Raw genomic sequence first — 17,067 nt, 5'->3', positions numbered from 1 at the left:
AAACCAGCACGTGCAGCGCAAAAGAAGTATAAACTAATTATTATAAATTTCATAGCGCTATTAAATTTCTCAGAAATGATTAGTGGTTAGTGTCGAATTATCAAAGAAAATTTGTGGTGTTGTGTTCCCAATTTGTATGAGAATAACGAGATAAGTCGTTACAGTACCGATGACCTAAAAGTAATCAATATTAGTTGTTTATAATATAAATATAAATTTAAATGTTGATTATACTAAAATTATGCGTTAAACTTACACTATGTATTAATGAATAGCCGAGATCAAAGAAGCCGTACGATGTAAATGACAATGGGTTTTGAATAAGTTGTAGAATAAAGTCATGAATCTAGAAGTATGATAAAATATTGAGATTAATTTCTAGTAAATTTGCTTTTATCAATTATTACCTCGGCATGATATTCATTGCTAGTTGATGGTTCGTACAATTCACATAGAATATCTCCGGTATTCGCCGCATGTAAACAACATAATGTAACATAATATCAATACATATTTTCATCGATATTTAGTTGAAATATGAGAAAAAAAATTACAATAAAATTAAAAAGTCATGAATACTGAAATAATATACCTCCGTTACAGTTGTTGCACATACATAACAGATTGTTATGATTTTCAATCCAAAGTAATAAATCCAATATAAGTAAATACAGAATGATTTGGGTTTCGAATGGTACTCCTTAGTTATTGAAAAATAATATAAATGGTAAGTCAAAAAAATGATAAAAATGAAAGTTGCTGGTACAAACATTAAAATATGTAAGTTATAAGCATCGTTTATATTCCTAGCACACTTGATTAATTCCAGGTGTATTTCCCTACAAAAAATGAAGGATAGAAAAAAATCAAAGAAGTCTTTTTGTATACTTTTACTATATATGTTTACCTGGCTTTTTTTATTTTGATTACGTCTTCATTTGATTTATACTTTCGACGGATTTCAAATGACGGAGAATCATTCTTTCTCGTTTGAAGGACTCTTTTATGTTGAGGTGAATCGATAGTAGTCGTAAGCATACTTCTCAATAATTCATTCAATTGACTAAATTTTATCTTTATATATCTATTTTAAATTTATGCTTCGATAATTTAAATTAGATAAATATTGAGGTTTTGTATGACAGACTAAAAGATTTACTTGCCTGATCCAGAATATAAAAGAAAAATCGATTAATAACCACACGAAATAGGGATAACGTTCGAGGTAAAGAAAAACTAATATCCAACATTTTGTCTTGACCAATATTAACCATTGATAATCAAATACTATCATAATTATAAATGTGAAGACCAAGAATAATATTAAATAACATTGTTGCAAAAAACATTTAGACAAATTCATTGGGATATTAAGTTGATTCATAGATCGAATACAAGTTTCTATTTGTAACATAAAACGTCTCACTTTCTGTAAAAGATAATAGAGGATAGATTAAGGTAGCAATTTGGACGAAATCGGTAAATTAAAAGGACAAAGGAATTCACCTTTCTTCTAAGTATTCCAGCGATAATGTTAACAATGTGAAACACATGGCAGCTAAAAATATATAACTGGCCCGTTAATTGTATCAGTAATGGTCGTTCATTTCTAAAAACTTGCGCGGAAGACGGAAATATACTGGCAATCGAAGTGTAGAAAATAATAGAGAAGAAAACATAAACCATACCAAACACGTTAATATTATTTTCGACGAAATATTCTATCAGACCAGTGGTGAAAATCGAATTCATTATTATCAACGGCTTGATGCTATATCGAAATTCCGACGAAATCGACATTTCTAAAATATTCTTTAAGAAAATAACTTTTTTATTTCCTTTCTTTTTCGTATAAATCACTAATTATTTCAAATAAACCGTTCGATAAACTTGACGTTTGAGGTTCGCAGAATTTTAATGAATGTAGAACATTCTTTGCAGAGTTTTAATGTGATACATTAATTTCGTTACTACATTCGGGTTAGGAGAGTTGGAAACTAAAGTGTTACTTTACGCGATAATTCAATAAATTAAATTACAGGTATTATCTTTTCACATTACCATAGAAATTAATAAGAAATTATTCATTACGCAGATGTTATCATTTCATATTCATCTTTCTATTATTTCTTTTTTCGTTTCTTTTCTTTATTGACCCAAAAAGATGGAAGGTGTGAGGTAAAACAAAATATAATACTCATTAAAATAATATCGACTACGTGCCATGTATTTTTCGCCTAAAGAAACATATTTCTTCATTCCTTATTTTATGGACGTTGAATCATAGTCTGTATCGTTGGAGAATACTTTTGGTTTATCTCCCATTTGTATAAGAATAACGAGATAAGTAGTAATCGAACCAATTGCCTATAATATGCACAATAATACCAAAATTCTCATAAAATGAAAAATATAAAAAACCAAAGGCATTTCCGCATTTTCAACTTACACTATATAAAAATGAATGACCTAAATCGTAAAATCCACATGCAGTGAAAGTCAGACGATTTTGGATTAATTGAAAAGTAAAATTACGAATCTGAAACAAATAATTATACATTTAGTATATACTGTAATTTGATATTACACACTGACAGGCATTGTCTCTTACTTCATCGCGAAACGTCTTGCTGGTTGAAGGTTCGTATAATTCGCAAAGAATGTCTCCAGTGGCCATGACATATAGAAAAATAAATAAAATCAGTGTGTAATTCTATGAAATTCTCTTCAAAAGTTGTATATTTTGCAAATATTAAATATAGGATTAAATAAAAAAGAAAGAAAGAATAATTTGTAAAAGACACATACTTCTGTCATCGATGTCTCGCATATATTGCTTATTACAAAAATCTGAATGATGAAATAAAAAATCCAACAGAAACTTTTTAAAAATTCTCTTATCCATGATTCATGTCCGTTTGAAATTAATCTGCCGTATAAACTGTGTAATATTAGAGTAATATATAATACTGATATAGCCGTGGATATAAGAATGTGTAATCCGTAAGCCTCACTTATAGTTCTGCCACATTTTATCAATTCTAAATGGATTTGTCTATAATAAAAAGAATAAAGTGAAAATTGTTAAAAGTCGAAAAAGAATAATTAATCGTTTCGGCCTTATTATCAATAACTTACTTAACTTCTTTTAATTTCACGAAGTTCTCATTCGTTTTGTACGTTCCACAAATGGTAGTTAACGAAGATTCATCTTCCCAATTATCTTTCATTCGAAGGACTCTCTTGTGTTGTGGTGAATCAGCAGTTGTTGTCAACATATTTAGGAGTGCTGCATTCAATTGACCAAATTTGATCTTTACGTACCTGCATAAGATCATTCGTTAAATTTAGTAACATTAAGTTCTTCTTTTACAAAATAAAAAGATTGACTTACCTGATCCAAAAGACGAAAGTAAAATTAATGACCATCATTACAATGTAAGAATAATTGTCGAAATAATAGAATTGTAACATTAAACTGTTGCCAAATGATAAATTGATGTCGGAGTACCAATACATATTGTCAATAATTAAGCCTGATATAAGAAAAATAACAAATATGCCTGCGATACACTGATACCGAATAAGAGAGGAATAATTTTTCGGTATGTTCAGTTCATCAATTCTTTGTGTACAAGTTTCTAGCTGTTTTATAAACAATTTTACCCGCTGTGAAAATCAATTTACCCAATTGTTCAACTGTCTTTTTATTTATAATATATTAGTCTTAATAATAGAAAAATCACTTAATGAAAAACTTATCGATTAATAGAAGACATTTTACCTCTGTTCTTATTAATCCAACGAAAATTGTTATGATGTAGAGAAGAGAGTTTCCAATGAATGTAATTGCCGATATTATTCTTGCAAGATTTGACGGTTGAGCGTTCTTAAAAATATCAACCGTATTCATAAACGTACAAGATAAGGTAATGTAGTAAACTAAACAACATATGATATAAACAAAACCAATCGTACGTATCGTTCGATTAACGAAGTATTCTAATAAGCCAGTGCAAACGATTGAATTCGCGATAATCAATGGCAATACTGAACGTTGAAATTTATTTGGTCGAAACATTTAAAATGTTTTTTTAATTTTCTTATTAAATATATCACTTTTCACTTTCAAAATATACTTCATAGTTACTTTTCTTAGAATATCAAACTCTTTCTTGCTGCTGTTTTTAAATGATACTAATTCCTACAATTGCTTTTCTGTTCTTTTTATTATCGAACTGTTTTCGTAATAAATATTATCGTAACTTGTATTTAGCTTGGAATTAAAACTGTCATTTTCATACTTTCATCTTGTCAAATTCGTCCTTGCCTCTTTGATAAATGGAATACATACATATTCATATACTTTACCTCCTTATCAATCAATGAAAATCAATAAGATATTATTTCTTCTGTGGTACATTACCTAGGTTTTAATTTTTTTGCCAGTAATGATCAAATGAAAATATTCGTTCTCCTTTTGCCATATTATTTCATATAAAAAACCTGTCATAAATTTTTTTTATTTATTATTAAAACTTTATAACATTTAAAAATAAAAAATTTTTTAAAAATTTTCACAAATTATTGTTAACATTTTATAATAACACTTATAATTTCTGCCATAGATAGAACAAAAGTCCAACCTAGTTATAGATGAATCTTACTTCATTGAATCATTTGTAATTAATATTATATAAACTGAATGTGAAAAATGCGAATAATTTCACTGCATTTCTGCAACTAGCAAATGAGGTACTCTATCTATTATTACAGTTCTGTTTATCCAAATTCTTACATTCTGGGTCGTTTCGAAATATAATTTATAGAAAAAAAATTATTTTGAAAATACCACCAAAGAAGAAATAAAAGATTCAAGCTACAAAGATTGTGAAAGTGTCCTGAGTATATTACCAATGTTTTTCGTTAATACACAGACACAGAATTTATTCAATATTCGGATTAGTGTCTATTATATTATTACATTTCTAGAAAGTTTGATTCTCTTTCTTTGGATCTACCCTTCGGATCTACATAGCACACATAATATTTATAATTTTTAGTAATAATATATGAAGTATAAAGAATGTGCAAGCGTGCTGCAAAAAAAAATAAACAAACCACTATTTAAATAATATAAAGATTACTAAGATATTTCGACTCTGCAGACTCTTAGATTAATATGAAAATAACATAGATTTCAAATTTCTCTCGAATCATTAGACGATAACGTTAAATTATTAATGGAAAATTCTGGTGGTACGTTTCCAACTTGAATGAGAATAACAAGGTATGTTGTGACAGTACCGATGACCTAAAAATTATTTATTTTAATCGTCTATAATAAAAAAATAAGTTTAAAAATCAATAATAAAAATTATGCGTTTGACATACAGTACGAATCAATGTATAATCCAGATCAACAAGGCCATATATTGTAAATGACAGTGGATTTTGGATAAGTTGTAGAGTAAAGTCATGGATCTAGAAGTATCATAAAATATTGATAATAATTTGTAGTACATTAGTTTTCATCAATTATTACCTCGGCACGATATTCATTGCTGGTTGATGGTTCGTACAATTCACATAGAATATCTCCGGTGTTCGTCGCATGTAAAGAAATATTATTCAATATATATCAATACCTATTTTGTTCAATATATCGTTGGAATATGAGAAAAAAATTTATAACAAAAGAAACAAACAATGAATACTTAAAAAACATACCTCCGTTACAGTTTCTGCACATATGTGACTTATAATGATGATCTTGATTCCAAAGTAAAAAATCCAAAATAAATAAATAAAGAAATTTAATTTATTCGTACGGTACGCATTAGTTAATAAGTAGTAATATATATGGTAAGCTGTAGTAGTGATTAAAAAGAAAGCTGTTGATATAGAGAATAAAATATGTAAGGCGTAGGCATCGTTTATATTCCTAGCACACTTGATTAATTCCAAATGTATCTCCCTGCGATAAGAAAAAAATATAAAAATTGACAGAAATTTTTTATAAATTGTAGTACATAATAATAATTACTTGACTTTTTTAATAGTGATAACATCTTTGCTCGGTTTATCCGTTCGATGAATAATGGATAATGGAGAATTACTGTTCCTGTTCCTCATCCAAAGTACTCTTTTATGTTGTGGGGAATCGATGGTAGTTGAAAGCATACCTTTCAGTATTTCGTTTAATTGAACACATTTTATTTTTATATTCCTATTATTGGTTTAAGGATCGTTAAAATTTCTTAAATGTTAACTTTGTTATAATAAATAATAAACATTATACTTGCCTTATCCAAAATGCGAAAGTAACATCGCTTATTAACAATGTGATAATGGGATAAATTTCGAGATAGAAAAAACTAAAAATTATTGTGGGATTAATTCCGAATATTTTTATCCAATTATAATCGGCTATTATCACAGTTATTAAGATGAAGATCAAATATAACATTATATAACATTGCTGTAAAAAATACTTTGACAAATTCATCGGTATATTCAGTTGCTGCATAGTTCGAGTACAAATTTCCATTTGCAATATAAAACGTCTAACTTTCTAAAAAAAATATTGGGATTGTCATAAAGTAGAAATCTTAATAAATTGAGTAAATTAGAAGAAAGAACTAAGTTACCTTTCTTCTGATAAATCCATTGATAATGGTTGTCACGTATGTCACGCAACCGTTGTAAACATAAAATTGATACATAAGCTGTAGGAGAAGTGATTGTTTAAAGACAGCAGTAAATACAAAATACTTAGAAAATACAAAGGACATGGAAACATAAAAAATGATAGAGAAGAAGGCATAAACCATGCCAATCGCGTTGATCTTATCACAGACGAAATATTCCATCAGACCAGTGGTAAAAATCGAATTCATTATTATCAACGGTTTGATGCTACGTCGAAATTCAGCCGGGAGAGACATTTTTAAAGTATTCTTCGAGAAAACTGCTGTATTTATTTTCTTCCTTTTTCCCAAAAAGCACTCATTATATCAATACAAATTGAAAAACTTGGTATGCCAAACTAGTAGAAAAAGAAAAGAATGTAGAACATTCTCTGTGAAATTTTGATGCGAGACTATGACTATTAAGATTATATCATATACTTTATTCTGACCTACATTCGCTGGAGGTAGTAACTCTTCTTTTCCATGTGTGCGTTTGTTCGATTAAACCCACTTATAAATATTACCTTTTGATCACAAGGAAATTAATTTATTAAAATTTTATCTTTGTTGCCTTTTCCTATCCTTTAGTATTTTTCGTTTTATTTTCTTCTTTTAGTGATATATAGAATGTAAAGTCCATTTTATAAAAAAAAGTATAATATTGCTTAATTTTAATTGCCAACCATGTACGATATATTTATCGAATGAAGAATAATTTTTACTCATTATTTATGTCATGGACGTTAAAATATTTTTTATATTAAGTATATTGATTGCATTAGATTTATCTCAGAGTTGAATCAGAATAACACAAAAAGGTAGTATTCGAATCGATCATGTAGAATATGCACAGGAATATTAAATTATCATATAATTAAAGATAATAGAAATCTTTGATTTTATTTTCAATTTACATTATATAGAAACGTATGATTATAATTGTAAAATCCGTTGGAGATAAACATCAATCGATTTTGGATTAATTGAAACATAAATCACGAACCTGAAGGAAACAATTATACTTTTTATATTTTTTGTATGCATTCCGTAAAAATAAAAATTGTTTTTGACTTTATCGAGAAATTTCCGATTGGTCGAAGTTTCCTAGAATTCGTAAAGAATATCTCCAGTATTTGCGGTATATAACAAAATAAAGAAAAATTAATATGTGCTTTAATTAATGTCTTTCAATATTGCAACGAATTGTACGTTTTGTAAATATCGGATACATGATTAAACAAGAAAGAGAAACAATATATATTGTAAAAAATATCATATTTCTGTTATTTGTCATATGTTGTTTATTGTGAAAATATTGACAGTTAATATTTGAAGTATTCACTTATCTTGTAGAGAATCGATAGTTATTGTTAGCATGTTTTGGAGGGCGGCATTTAATTGATCATATAAGATTTTCATATATCTATTAAAGATCATTCATTATGAATTAGCTAATATTGATTTCATTCTATAATAAATAAAACAATTGGTTTTCCTGATCTAAAATATAATTGTAAAGTAATTGATCGTTACGGCGATTGGCAAAGTTTCGTAGAAATAGTATTGTAATATCCAACTGTATTCTAACGATAAGTTACAATAAGAGTAACAAAAAATCATTGATAGTAATGAAGATTGATATCACAATAATCATAATTATGCATGCCTTATACTGGTATCGAAAAAGAGAAGAATAATTTTTCGGTAGATCAGGTTTATTAATTCTTTGTTCACAAATTTCGAATTGTCCTATAAACAGTTGTATCCTCTGTAAAATGGAATTAATTTATCGTACTGTACAAAATATATCACTCTTAATAATTCAACAACCATTCAAAGTAAAAAATTGTCAATTAATCATAACATTTTTATCTCTCATCTAGTTAAACTAACGAAAATTATTATGATATAAATAAAAAATTATTTTTGATATAATTAGGACAAAGGATTGCCGTAGTGATTCATGATCCTTACTTTATTGAATAGCTTACTCGCTTTATGATAATCATGTATGTTATGTCAGTATGATCCACATACACTACAGAATAAATTATCAATTATGATTTTCTTTATTCTATACTTTTCTTAAAACGTATATGTTTTTATAACGTATTTCTTATATTATTCATACGTAAAACATTATTCATATCGAGTAACTTTGTTTGCAATTGTTATATTATAATAAGAACCGAATCCGGGAAATGAGAATAATTCCACTAAATTCCTATAATTAAAAAATTAGTTACCCTATCTATTATTACAATTCTATCCACTCAAAATTTTGAGTCGTTTCGAAATGTAATTGAAAAAAATTACTCTGAAAATATCTCCAAAGAATAAATAAAAGATTCAAGCTACTAAGATTATGAAAGTGTCCTGAGTATATTTCCAATGCTTTTCGTTAATACACAGATATGGAATTTATTTAATATTCCGATTAATATCTATTTAATTATTGTATATCTAGAAAGTTTGCTTCGCTTTTTTCGGATGAATTCCACATATAGCACACATAATATTCATTTTACCAATAATAATGTAGCTATAAAGCATGTGCAAGCATGTAAAGAAAATATAAACTGGCCACTATTTAAATGCTATAAAGATTACTACGATTTTCCGACTCTACAAACTTCTAGATTTATATGAAGATAACATAGATCTTAAATTTCTTTCGAATCATTAGTTGATAACGTTGAATTTGTAGTGGAAAATTCTTGTGGTACGTCTCCTACTTGAATGAGAATAACAAGGTATGTTGTGATAGTACCAATGATCTAAAAATAATTCATGTTAATCGATTATAATGTAAAAATAAATTTAAAAAACAATTATAAAAATTATGCGTTTGACATACAGTACGTATCAATGTATAATCCAGATCAACTAGGCCATATATTGTAAATGAAAGTGGATTTTGGATAAGTTGTAGAGTAAAGTCACGGATCTAGAAGTATCATAAAATATTGATAATAATTTGTAGTACATTAATTTTCATCAATATTACCTCGGCACGATATTCATTGCTGGTTGATGGTTCGTACAATTCACATAGAATATCTCCGGTGTTCGTCGCATGTAAAGAAATATTATTCAATATATATCAATACCTGTTTTGTTCAATATATCGTTGGAATATGAGAAAAAAATTTATAACAAAAGAAACGACCAATGAATATTTAAAAAACATACCTCCGTTACAGTTTCTGCACATACGTGACTTATAATGATGATCTTGATTCCAAAATAAAAAATCCAAAATAAATAAGTAAAGGAATTTAAAGGTTCTGTACTGTACGAATTAGTTAATAAGTAATAATACACATAGTAAGCTGTAATAGTGATGAAAACGAAAACTAGTGATATAGAGAATAAAATGTGTAAGGAGTACGCATCGTTTATATTCCTAGCACACTTGATTAATTCCAAATGTATCTCCCTGCGATAAGAAAAAAATATAAAAATTGACAGAAATTTTTTATAAATTGTAGTACATAATAATAATTACTTGACTTTTTTAATAGTGATAACATCTTTGCTCGGTTTATCCGTTCGATGAATAATGGATAATGGAGAATTACTGTTCTTGTTCCTCATCCAAAGTACTCTTTTATGTTGTGGGGAATCGATGGTAGTTGTAAGCATACCTTTCAATAGTTCATTCAATTGACAAAATTTTATTTTTATAATCCTATTTGTGGTTTAGGGATCGTTAAAATTTCTTAAATGTTAACTTTGTTATGATGAATAATAAACTTTATACTTGCCTTATCCAAAATGCGAAAGTAACATCGGGTATTAACCATGTCATAAAGGGATAAATTTCGAGATAGAAAGAAGCAAAAATTATGATGGGATAATTTCCCAATAATTTTAGCCATTTATAATCGATTATTATCATCCCAATTAAGATGAAGACCAAAAATAACATTATATAATATTGCTGTAAAAAATGCTTTGACAAATTCATCGGTATATTCAGTTGATGCATAGTTCGAATACAAGTTTCCACTTGGAATATGAAACGTCTAACATTCTGCAATAAAATATTAAAATTGTCATAAAGTAGAAATCTTAATGAATTGAGTAAATTAGAAGAACGTACTTAGTTACCTTTCTTCTAATAATTCCAATGATAATGGTTGCCACGTATGTCATGTAACCCTTGTTAATATAAAATAGATACATAAGTTGTAAGAGAAGCGATTGTTTAAAAACAGGAGTATGTACAAAATACTTAGAAAATACAAAGAATATGGAAACGTAAAAAATGATAGAGAAGAAGGCATAAAACATGCCAATCGCGTTGATCTTATCACAGACGAAATATTCTATCAGACCAGTGGTAAAAATCGAATTAATTATTATCAACGGTTTGATGCTGCGTCGAAATTCAGCTGAGAAAGACATTTCTAAAGTATTCTTCGAGAAAACAGCTGTATTTCTTTTCTTCCTTTCTCCAAAAAGCACTAATTATATCAATACAGATTGAAAAACTTGGTATACTAAGCTTTTAGAAAAGAAAAAAATGTAGAACTTTCTCCGTGAAATTGTGATGCGACACTATGACCATTTGGATTTTATCATATTACGTTCATTCTTTATTCTGACCTACATTCGCCAATGGTAGTAACTTTTCTTTTCCATGTGTGATTGTTCGATTAAATCTACTTATAGATATTACTACTTTCAAATTATTGATTTTCTTTTGATTATAAGGACAGTAATTTATTAAATTGTTATCTATGTTATGTTTTTCTATCCTTCAATATTTTTCGTTTTATTTTCTTGTTTCAATGGTACATAAAAGGTAAAATCCATTTTATAAAACAAAATATAATATTGTTTAATTTTAATTGTCAGCTATGTATGATATATTTATGGAATGAAGAATAATTTTTATTTATTATTTACATCGTGAACGTTGACATTTTCTTTATATTATGTGTATTGAATGCATTATCATTATGTCCGACTTGATTCAAAATAACAATAAAGGTAGTAATCGAACCAACCATGTAGAACATGCAAAGGGATATTAAATTATCATAAAATTAAATATAATAAAAATCTTTGATTGTATTTTCAATTTACATTATACAGAAACGAATGATTTAGAACGTAGAATCAGCTGGAGGTCAACATCAATCGATTTTGGATTAATTGAAACCTAAATCACGAATATGAAAGAAATAATTTGAGATTTTATATATTTTGTAAGCATTCTAATACTAAAAAGTGTTAAAAATTGTTCTTTATTTTATCGCGGAATTTCTAGTTGGTTGATATTTCGTACAATTAATAAAGAATGTCTCCATTGTTCGCCGTGTAGAACAAAATAAGGAAAATTAATATGTGCGTCAATTATCATATTTAAAGTTTGCAATGAATTGTACGTTTTGTAAATGTCTGATACACAATTAAACAAGAAAGAAATAGAATATATATTGTTAAAATTAACATACTTCTGTTATCGTTGTCTGCTATATGTTGTTTACTGCGTAAGTATTGATAGTAAAACAAAAAATCCAATAGATTTTGCACAAGTATCTTTTATCTAATTGTCATATTTGTTCGTAATTCTTATAGCATATAGGTTGTATATGAATATAATGACAATCAATACAGATGTAGAAATGGATAAAACAATTTGTAATGCATAAGTCATGTATATAATTGCAACATAATTTATCAATTTCAAATGAATATATCTTTAATAAGAAGAATAAGAAAAAGTTGTTTAAAAATCGATGAAGAATAATAAATAATTTTGGGCTAATTATTAATAACTTACTTGACATTGTTCAATTTCATATAGTTCTCAGTTGTTTTATATGTTCAATAAATAGTAGATAATGAAGTCATTTTTAGAGTTATTTCTTTGAAGTTTTCACTTGCCTTGTGAAAAATCGATAGTTATTGTTAGCATGTTTTGGAAGGCAGCATTTAATTGACCAAATAAGATTTTTATATATCTACTAAAGATTATTCGTTATAAATTAGCTAATAGTTATTTCATTCGGTAATGAATAAAATAATTAACTTTCTTGATGTAAAATATAATTGTGAATCAAGTGATCATCATTATGAAAAAATCAATAAGAATTTATCTGTTTTACGGTACATTATCTAGTCGTTAGTTTTCATCGTTAGTAATCAATAAATGAGAATATTTATTCTACTTTGGCCATATTATTTCATATAAAAAATTTCTCATATAAATTTATAAATTATTATTGAAAATTACATTCTTTAATTGAATATCTCTCGTAAATCTTTACAATTTATTATTAATATTTTATAATATCACTTTTATGATTTCTACAATAGATAAAAAAAAGTCCACCATACTTATTCATGATCCTAACTTTATTGTATCGCTCACAAACATTATGATAATCATGTATGTATGATGTACATACACTACAGAATAAATCGTCAATTATGATTTTCGTTATTCTATAATTTTTTATAACATTTCTTACGTTATTCATACGTAAATAATTGTACATATCGAGCAACTTTGTTTTTAATCATTATGATATAATCCGAATCCGGGAAATGAGAATAATTCCACTAAATTTCTATAACCAAAAAATAAGTTACTCTATTTATAATTACAATTCACCCAAAATTTTGTGTCGTTTCGAAATGTAATTGAAAAAAACTACTTTGAAAATATGTTCAAAGAAAAAATAAGATTCAAGTTATTAAGATTGTGAAAGGGTCCTGAGTATATTTCCAATGCATTTTGTTAATACACAGATATGGAATTTATTCAATATTCCGATTAACATCTATTTAATTATTATATATCTAGAAAGTTTGCTTCGCTTTTTTCGGATGAACTAACATAGCAAACATAATATTCATTTTACCAATAATAATAAAACTATAAAGCATGTGCAAGCTTACAAAGAAAATATAAAATGGCCACTATTTAAATGCTATAAAGATTACTACGATTTTCGGAATCTGCAGACTTCTATATTTATATGAAGATAACATTGATCTTAAATTTCTTTCGAATCATTAGTTGATAACGTTGAATTTGTAGTGGAAAATTCTGGTGGTACGTTTCCAACTTGAAGGAGAATAACAAGGTATATTGTGACAGTACCGATGACCTAAAAATTATTTATTTTAATCGTCTATAATAAAAAAATAAGTTTAAAAATCAATAATAAAAATTATGCGTTTGACATACAGTACGAATCAATGTATAATCCAGATCAACAAGGCCATATATTGTAAATGACAGTGGATTTTGGATAAGTTGTAGAGTAAAGTCATGGATCTAGAAGTATCATAAAATATTGATAATAATTTGTAGTACATTAGTTTTCATCAATTATTACCTCGGCACGATATTCATTGCTGGTTGATGGTTCGTACAATTCACATAGAATATCTCCGGTGTTCGTCGCATGTAAAGAAATATTATTCAATATATATCAATACCTATTTTGTTCAATATATCGTTGGAATATGAGAAAAAAATTTATAACAAAAGAAACAAACAATGAATACTTAAAAAACATACCTCCGTTACAGTTTCTGCACATATGTGACTTACAATGATGATCTTGATACCCAAGTAAAAAAACCAAAATAAATAAGTACAGGAATTTAGAGGGTGCGTACGGTACGAATTAGTTAATAAGTAATAATACACATGGTAAGCTGTAATAGTGATTAAAACAAAAACTAGAGATATAGAGAATAAAATGTGTAAGGCGTACGCATCGTTTATATTCCTAGCACACTTGATTAATTCCAAATGTATCGCCCTGCGATTAGAAAAAAATATAAAAATTGTAAAAAATTTTTTTTAAACTTGTGGTACATAATGGTAATTACTTGGCATTTTTAATAGTGATAACATCTTTGCTCGGATTATCCGTTTGATGAATAGTAGATAATGGCGAATTACTGTTCTTGTTCCTCATCCAAAGTATTCTTTTATGTTGCGGGGAATCGATGGTAGTGGTAAGCATACCTTTCAGTAGTTCGTTCAATTGAATAAATTTTGTTTTTATAATCCTATTTGTGGTTTAGAGATCGATAAAATTTCGTAAATGTTAACTTATTTATGATAAATAATAAACTTTATACTTGCCTTATCCAAAATGCGAAAGTAACATCGGGTATTAACCATGTGATAAAGGGATAAATTTCGAGATAGAAAAAACCAAAAATTAGTGCGGGATTAATTCCCAATAATTTTATCCATCTATAATCCATTATTATTATCGCAATTAAGATGAAGACCAAAAATAAAATTATATAATATTGCTGTAAAAAATGCTTTGACAAATTCATCGGTATATTCAGTTGATGCATATTTCGAATACAAGTTTCCATTTGCAATATGAAACGTCTAACTTTCTGCAAAAAAATATTGGGATTGTCATAAAGTAGAAATTTTAATGAATTGAGTAAATTGGAAGATCGAACTAAGTTACTTTTCTTCTGATAAATCCAATGATAATGGTTGCTACGTATGTCACGTAACCGTTGTAAACATAAAATAGATACATAAGCTGTAAGAGAAGCGATTGTTTAAAGACTGCAGCATGTACAAAAAAATTAGAAAATACAAAGGACATGGAAACGTAAAAAATGATAGAGAAGAAGGCATAAAACATGCCAATCGCGTTGATCTTATCACAGACGAAATATTCTATCAGACCAGTGGAAAAAATCGAATTAATTATTATCAACGGTTTGATGCTGCGTCGAAATTCAGCCGAGAAGGACATTTCTAAAGTATTCTTCGAGAAAACAGCTGTATTTATTTTCTTCCTTTCCCCAAAAAGCACTAATTATATCAATACAGATTGAAAAACTTGGTATACTAAGCTTTTAGAAAAGAAAAAAATGTAGAACTTTCTCCGTGAAATTGTGATGCGACACTATGACCATTTGGATTTTATCATATTGCGTTCATTCTTTATTCTGACCTACATTCGCCAATGGTAGTAACTTTTCTTTTCCATGTGTGATTGTTCGATTAAATCTACTTATAGATATTACTACTTTCAAATTATTGATTTTCTTTTGATTATAAGGACAGTAATTTATTAAATTGTTATCTATGTTATGTTTTTCTATCCTTCAATATTTTTCGTTTTATTTTCTTGTTTCAATGGTACATAAAAGGTAAAATCCATTTTATAAAACAAAATATAATATTGTTTAATTTTAATTGTCAGTTATGTATGATATATTTATGGAATGAAGAATAATTTTTATTTATTATTTACATCGTGAACGTTGACATTTTCTTTATATTATGTGTATTGAATGCATTATCATTATGTCCGACTTGATTCAAAATAACAATAAAGGTAGTAATCGATCCAACCATGTAGAACATGCAAAGGGATATTAAATTATCATAAAATTAAATATAATAAAAATCTTTGATTGTATTTTCAATTTACATTATACAGAAACGAATGATTTAGAACGTAGAATCAGCTGGAGGTCAACATCAATCGATTTTGGATTAATTGAAACCTAAATCACGAATATGAAAGAAATAATTTGAGATTTTATATATTTTGTAAGCATTCCAATACCAAAAATTGTTAAAAATTGTTCTTTATTTTATCGCGGAATTTCTAGTTGGTTGATGTTTCGTACAATTAATAAAGAATGTCTCCATTGTTCGCCGTATAGAACAAAATAAGGAAAATTAATATGTGCGTCAATTATCATATTTAAAGTTTGCAATGAATTGTACGTTTTGTAAATATCTGATACATGATTAAACAAGGAAGAAATAAAACATATAAGTTGATCAAATAAGATTTTCATATATCTACTAAAGATCATTCATTATGAATTAGCTAATATTGATTTCATTCTGTAATAAATAAAACAATTGATTTTCCTGATCTAAAATATAATTGTAAAGCAATTGATCGTTACGGCGATTGGCAAAGTTTCGTAGTAATAGTATTGTAATATCCAACTGTATTCTAACGATAAGTTACAATAAGAGAACAAAAAATCATTGATAGTAATGAAGATTGATATCACAATAATCATAATTATGCATGCCTTATACAGGTATCGAAAAAGAGAAGAATAATTTTTCGGTAGATCAGGTTTATTAATTCTTTGTTCACAAATTTCGAATTGTCCTATAAACAGTTGTATCCTCTGTAAAATGGAATTAATTTATCGTACTGTACAAAATATATCACTCTTAATAATTCAACAATCATTCAAAGTAAAAAATTGTCAATTAATCATAACATTTTTATCTCTCATCTAGTTAAACCAACGAAAATTATTATGATATAAACAAAAAATTATTTTTGATATAATTAGGACAAAGGATTGCCGTAGTGATTCATGATCCTTA

The 17,067-nt window shown here is 27.1% G+C and overlaps 5 protein-coding genes across 5 annotated transcripts; all 5 read right to left on the bottom strand.

The window, feature by feature from the left end:
- Positions 1-69: 69 nt before the first annotated feature.
- Positions 70-1,686, bottom strand: LOC118442596 (uncharacterized). Its single transcript, XM_085655425.1, has 9 exons — positions 1,507-1,686; positions 1,348-1,429; positions 1,164-1,287; positions 908-1,084; positions 767-839; positions 580-700; positions 408-460; positions 257-346; positions 70-174 (listed from the first exon to the last, which is right to left on the bottom strand). Exons 1-9 carry the CDS (start codon positions 1,684-1,686, stop codon positions 70-72), a joined length of 1,005 nt encoding a protein of 334 aa, XP_085511551.1.
- Positions 1,687-2,262: 576 nt separating this feature from the next.
- LOC146873228 (gustatory receptor for sugar taste 43a-like) lies at positions 2,263-3,501 on the bottom strand. Its single transcript, XM_085655424.1, has 6 exons — positions 3,395-3,501; positions 3,139-3,324; positions 2,809-3,055; positions 2,612-2,713; positions 2,450-2,539; positions 2,263-2,367 (listed from the first exon to the last, which is right to left on the bottom strand). Exons 1-6 carry the CDS (start codon positions 3,472-3,474, stop codon positions 2,263-2,265), a joined length of 810 nt encoding a protein of 269 aa, XP_085511550.1. The 5' UTR covers positions 3,475-3,501.
- A 1,699-nt stretch (positions 3,502-5,200) lies between these two features.
- On the bottom strand, positions 5,201-6,794 carry LOC118441958 (uncharacterized). Its single transcript, XM_085655418.1, has 6 exons — positions 6,651-6,794; positions 6,306-6,574; positions 6,047-6,229; positions 5,731-5,977; positions 5,395-5,484; positions 5,201-5,314 (listed from the first exon to the last, which is right to left on the bottom strand). Exons 1-6 carry the CDS (start codon positions 6,792-6,794, stop codon positions 5,201-5,203), a joined length of 1,047 nt encoding a protein of 348 aa, XP_085511544.1.
- Positions 6,795-9,355: 2,561 nt separating this feature from the next.
- Positions 9,356-10,880, bottom strand: LOC118441965 (uncharacterized). The gene is made up of 6 exons (XM_085655417.1): positions 10,806-10,880; positions 10,460-10,728; positions 10,201-10,383; positions 9,885-10,131; positions 9,550-9,639; positions 9,356-9,469 (listed from the first exon to the last, which is right to left on the bottom strand). Exons 1-6 carry the CDS (start codon positions 10,878-10,880, stop codon positions 9,356-9,358), a joined length of 978 nt encoding a protein of 325 aa, XP_085511543.1.
- A 2,825-nt stretch (positions 10,881-13,705) lies between these two features.
- On the bottom strand, positions 13,706-15,301 carry LOC118441970 (uncharacterized). Its single transcript, XM_035867085.2, has 6 exons — positions 15,194-15,301; positions 14,812-15,080; positions 14,553-14,735; positions 14,236-14,482; positions 13,900-13,989; positions 13,706-13,819 (listed from the first exon to the last, which is right to left on the bottom strand). Exons 1-6 carry the CDS (start codon positions 15,299-15,301, stop codon positions 13,706-13,708), a joined length of 1,011 nt encoding a protein of 336 aa, XP_035722978.2.
- Between the last annotated feature and the right edge of the window lie 1,766 nt (positions 15,302-17,067).

This window comes from Vespa mandarinia, chromosome 2 (genome assembly GCF_050613455.1).
Source record: "Vespa mandarinia isolate Hongniang chromosome 2, ASM5061345v1, whole genome shotgun sequence".
In the NCBI taxonomy this organism is placed as follows: Eukaryota; Metazoa; Arthropoda; class Insecta; order Hymenoptera; family Vespidae; genus Vespa; species Vespa mandarinia.
The sequence above is the reverse complement of the archived record's forward strand: the minus strand, read 5'-3'. Positions and strand labels throughout refer to the sequence as shown.

What these genes read in the sequence shown, in the direction of transcription:
- LOC118442596 (XM_085655425.1), bottom strand. Translation starts at nt 1,686, where the DNA reads ATGGTTTATGTTTTCTTCTCTATTATTTTCTACACTTCGATTGCCAGT. An exon ending in AACGGAGGTATATTATTTCA is followed by an intron (nt 461 to 579) that starts GTATTCATGACT and finishes CGAATACCGGAG; the next exon opens with ATATTCTATGTGAATTGTAC. An exon ending in GCTATTCATTAATACATAGT is followed by an intron (nt 175 to 256) that starts GTAAGTTTAACG and finishes GATTACTTTTAG; the next exon opens with GTCATCGGTACTGTAACGAC.
- LOC118441958 (XM_085655418.1), bottom strand. Translation starts at nt 6,794, where the DNA reads ATGTCCTTTGTATTTTCTAAGTATTTTGTATTTACTGCTGTCTTTAAA. An exon ending in ATCACTATTAAAAAAGTCAA is followed by an intron (nt 5,978 to 6,046) that starts GTAATTATTATT and finishes TTCTTATCGCAG; the next exon opens with GGAGATACATTTGGAATTAA. An exon ending in GTGCAGAAACTGTAACGGAG is followed by an intron (nt 5,485 to 5,730) that starts GTATGTTTTTTA and finishes TGATACTTCTAG; the next exon opens with ATCCATGACTTTACTCTACA.
- LOC118441965 (XM_085655417.1), bottom strand. Translation starts at nt 10,880, where the DNA reads ATGTATCTATTTTATATTAACAAGGGTTACATGACATACGTGGCAACC. An exon ending in TTGGAATTATTAGAAGAAAG is followed by an intron (nt 10,729 to 10,805) that starts GTAACTAAGTAC and finishes ATTTTATTGCAG; the next exon opens with AATGTTAGACGTTTCATATT. An exon ending in ACTTTCGCATTTTGGATAAG is followed by an intron (nt 10,384 to 10,459) that starts GCAAGTATAAAG and finishes AACCACAAATAG; the next exon opens with GATTATAAAAATAAAATTTT.
- LOC146873228 (XM_085655424.1), bottom strand. Translation starts at nt 3,474, where the DNA reads ATGTTACAATTCTATTATTTCGACAATTATTCTTACATTGTAATGATG. An exon ending in ACTTTCGTCTTTTGGATCAG is followed by an intron (nt 3,325 to 3,394) that starts GTAAGTCAATCT and finishes GATCTTATGCAG; the next exon opens with GTACGTAAAGATCAAATTTG. An exon ending in GCAAGACGTTTCGCGATGAA is followed by an intron (nt 2,540 to 2,611) that starts GTAAGAGACAAT and finishes TATTTGTTTCAG; the next exon opens with ATTCGTAATTTTACTTTTCA.
- LOC118441970 (XM_035867085.2), bottom strand. Translation starts at nt 15,301, where the DNA reads ATGTCCTTTGTATTTTCTAATTTTTTTGTACATGCTGCAGTCTTTAAA. An exon ending in ACAACGGTTACGTGACATAC is followed by an intron (nt 15,081 to 15,193) that starts GTAGCAACCATT and finishes ATTTTTTTGCAG; the next exon opens with AAAGTTAGACGTTTCATATT. An exon ending in ATCACTATTAAAAATGCCAA is followed by an intron (nt 14,483 to 14,552) that starts GTAATTACCATT and finishes TTCTAATCGCAG; the next exon opens with GGCGATACATTTGGAATTAA.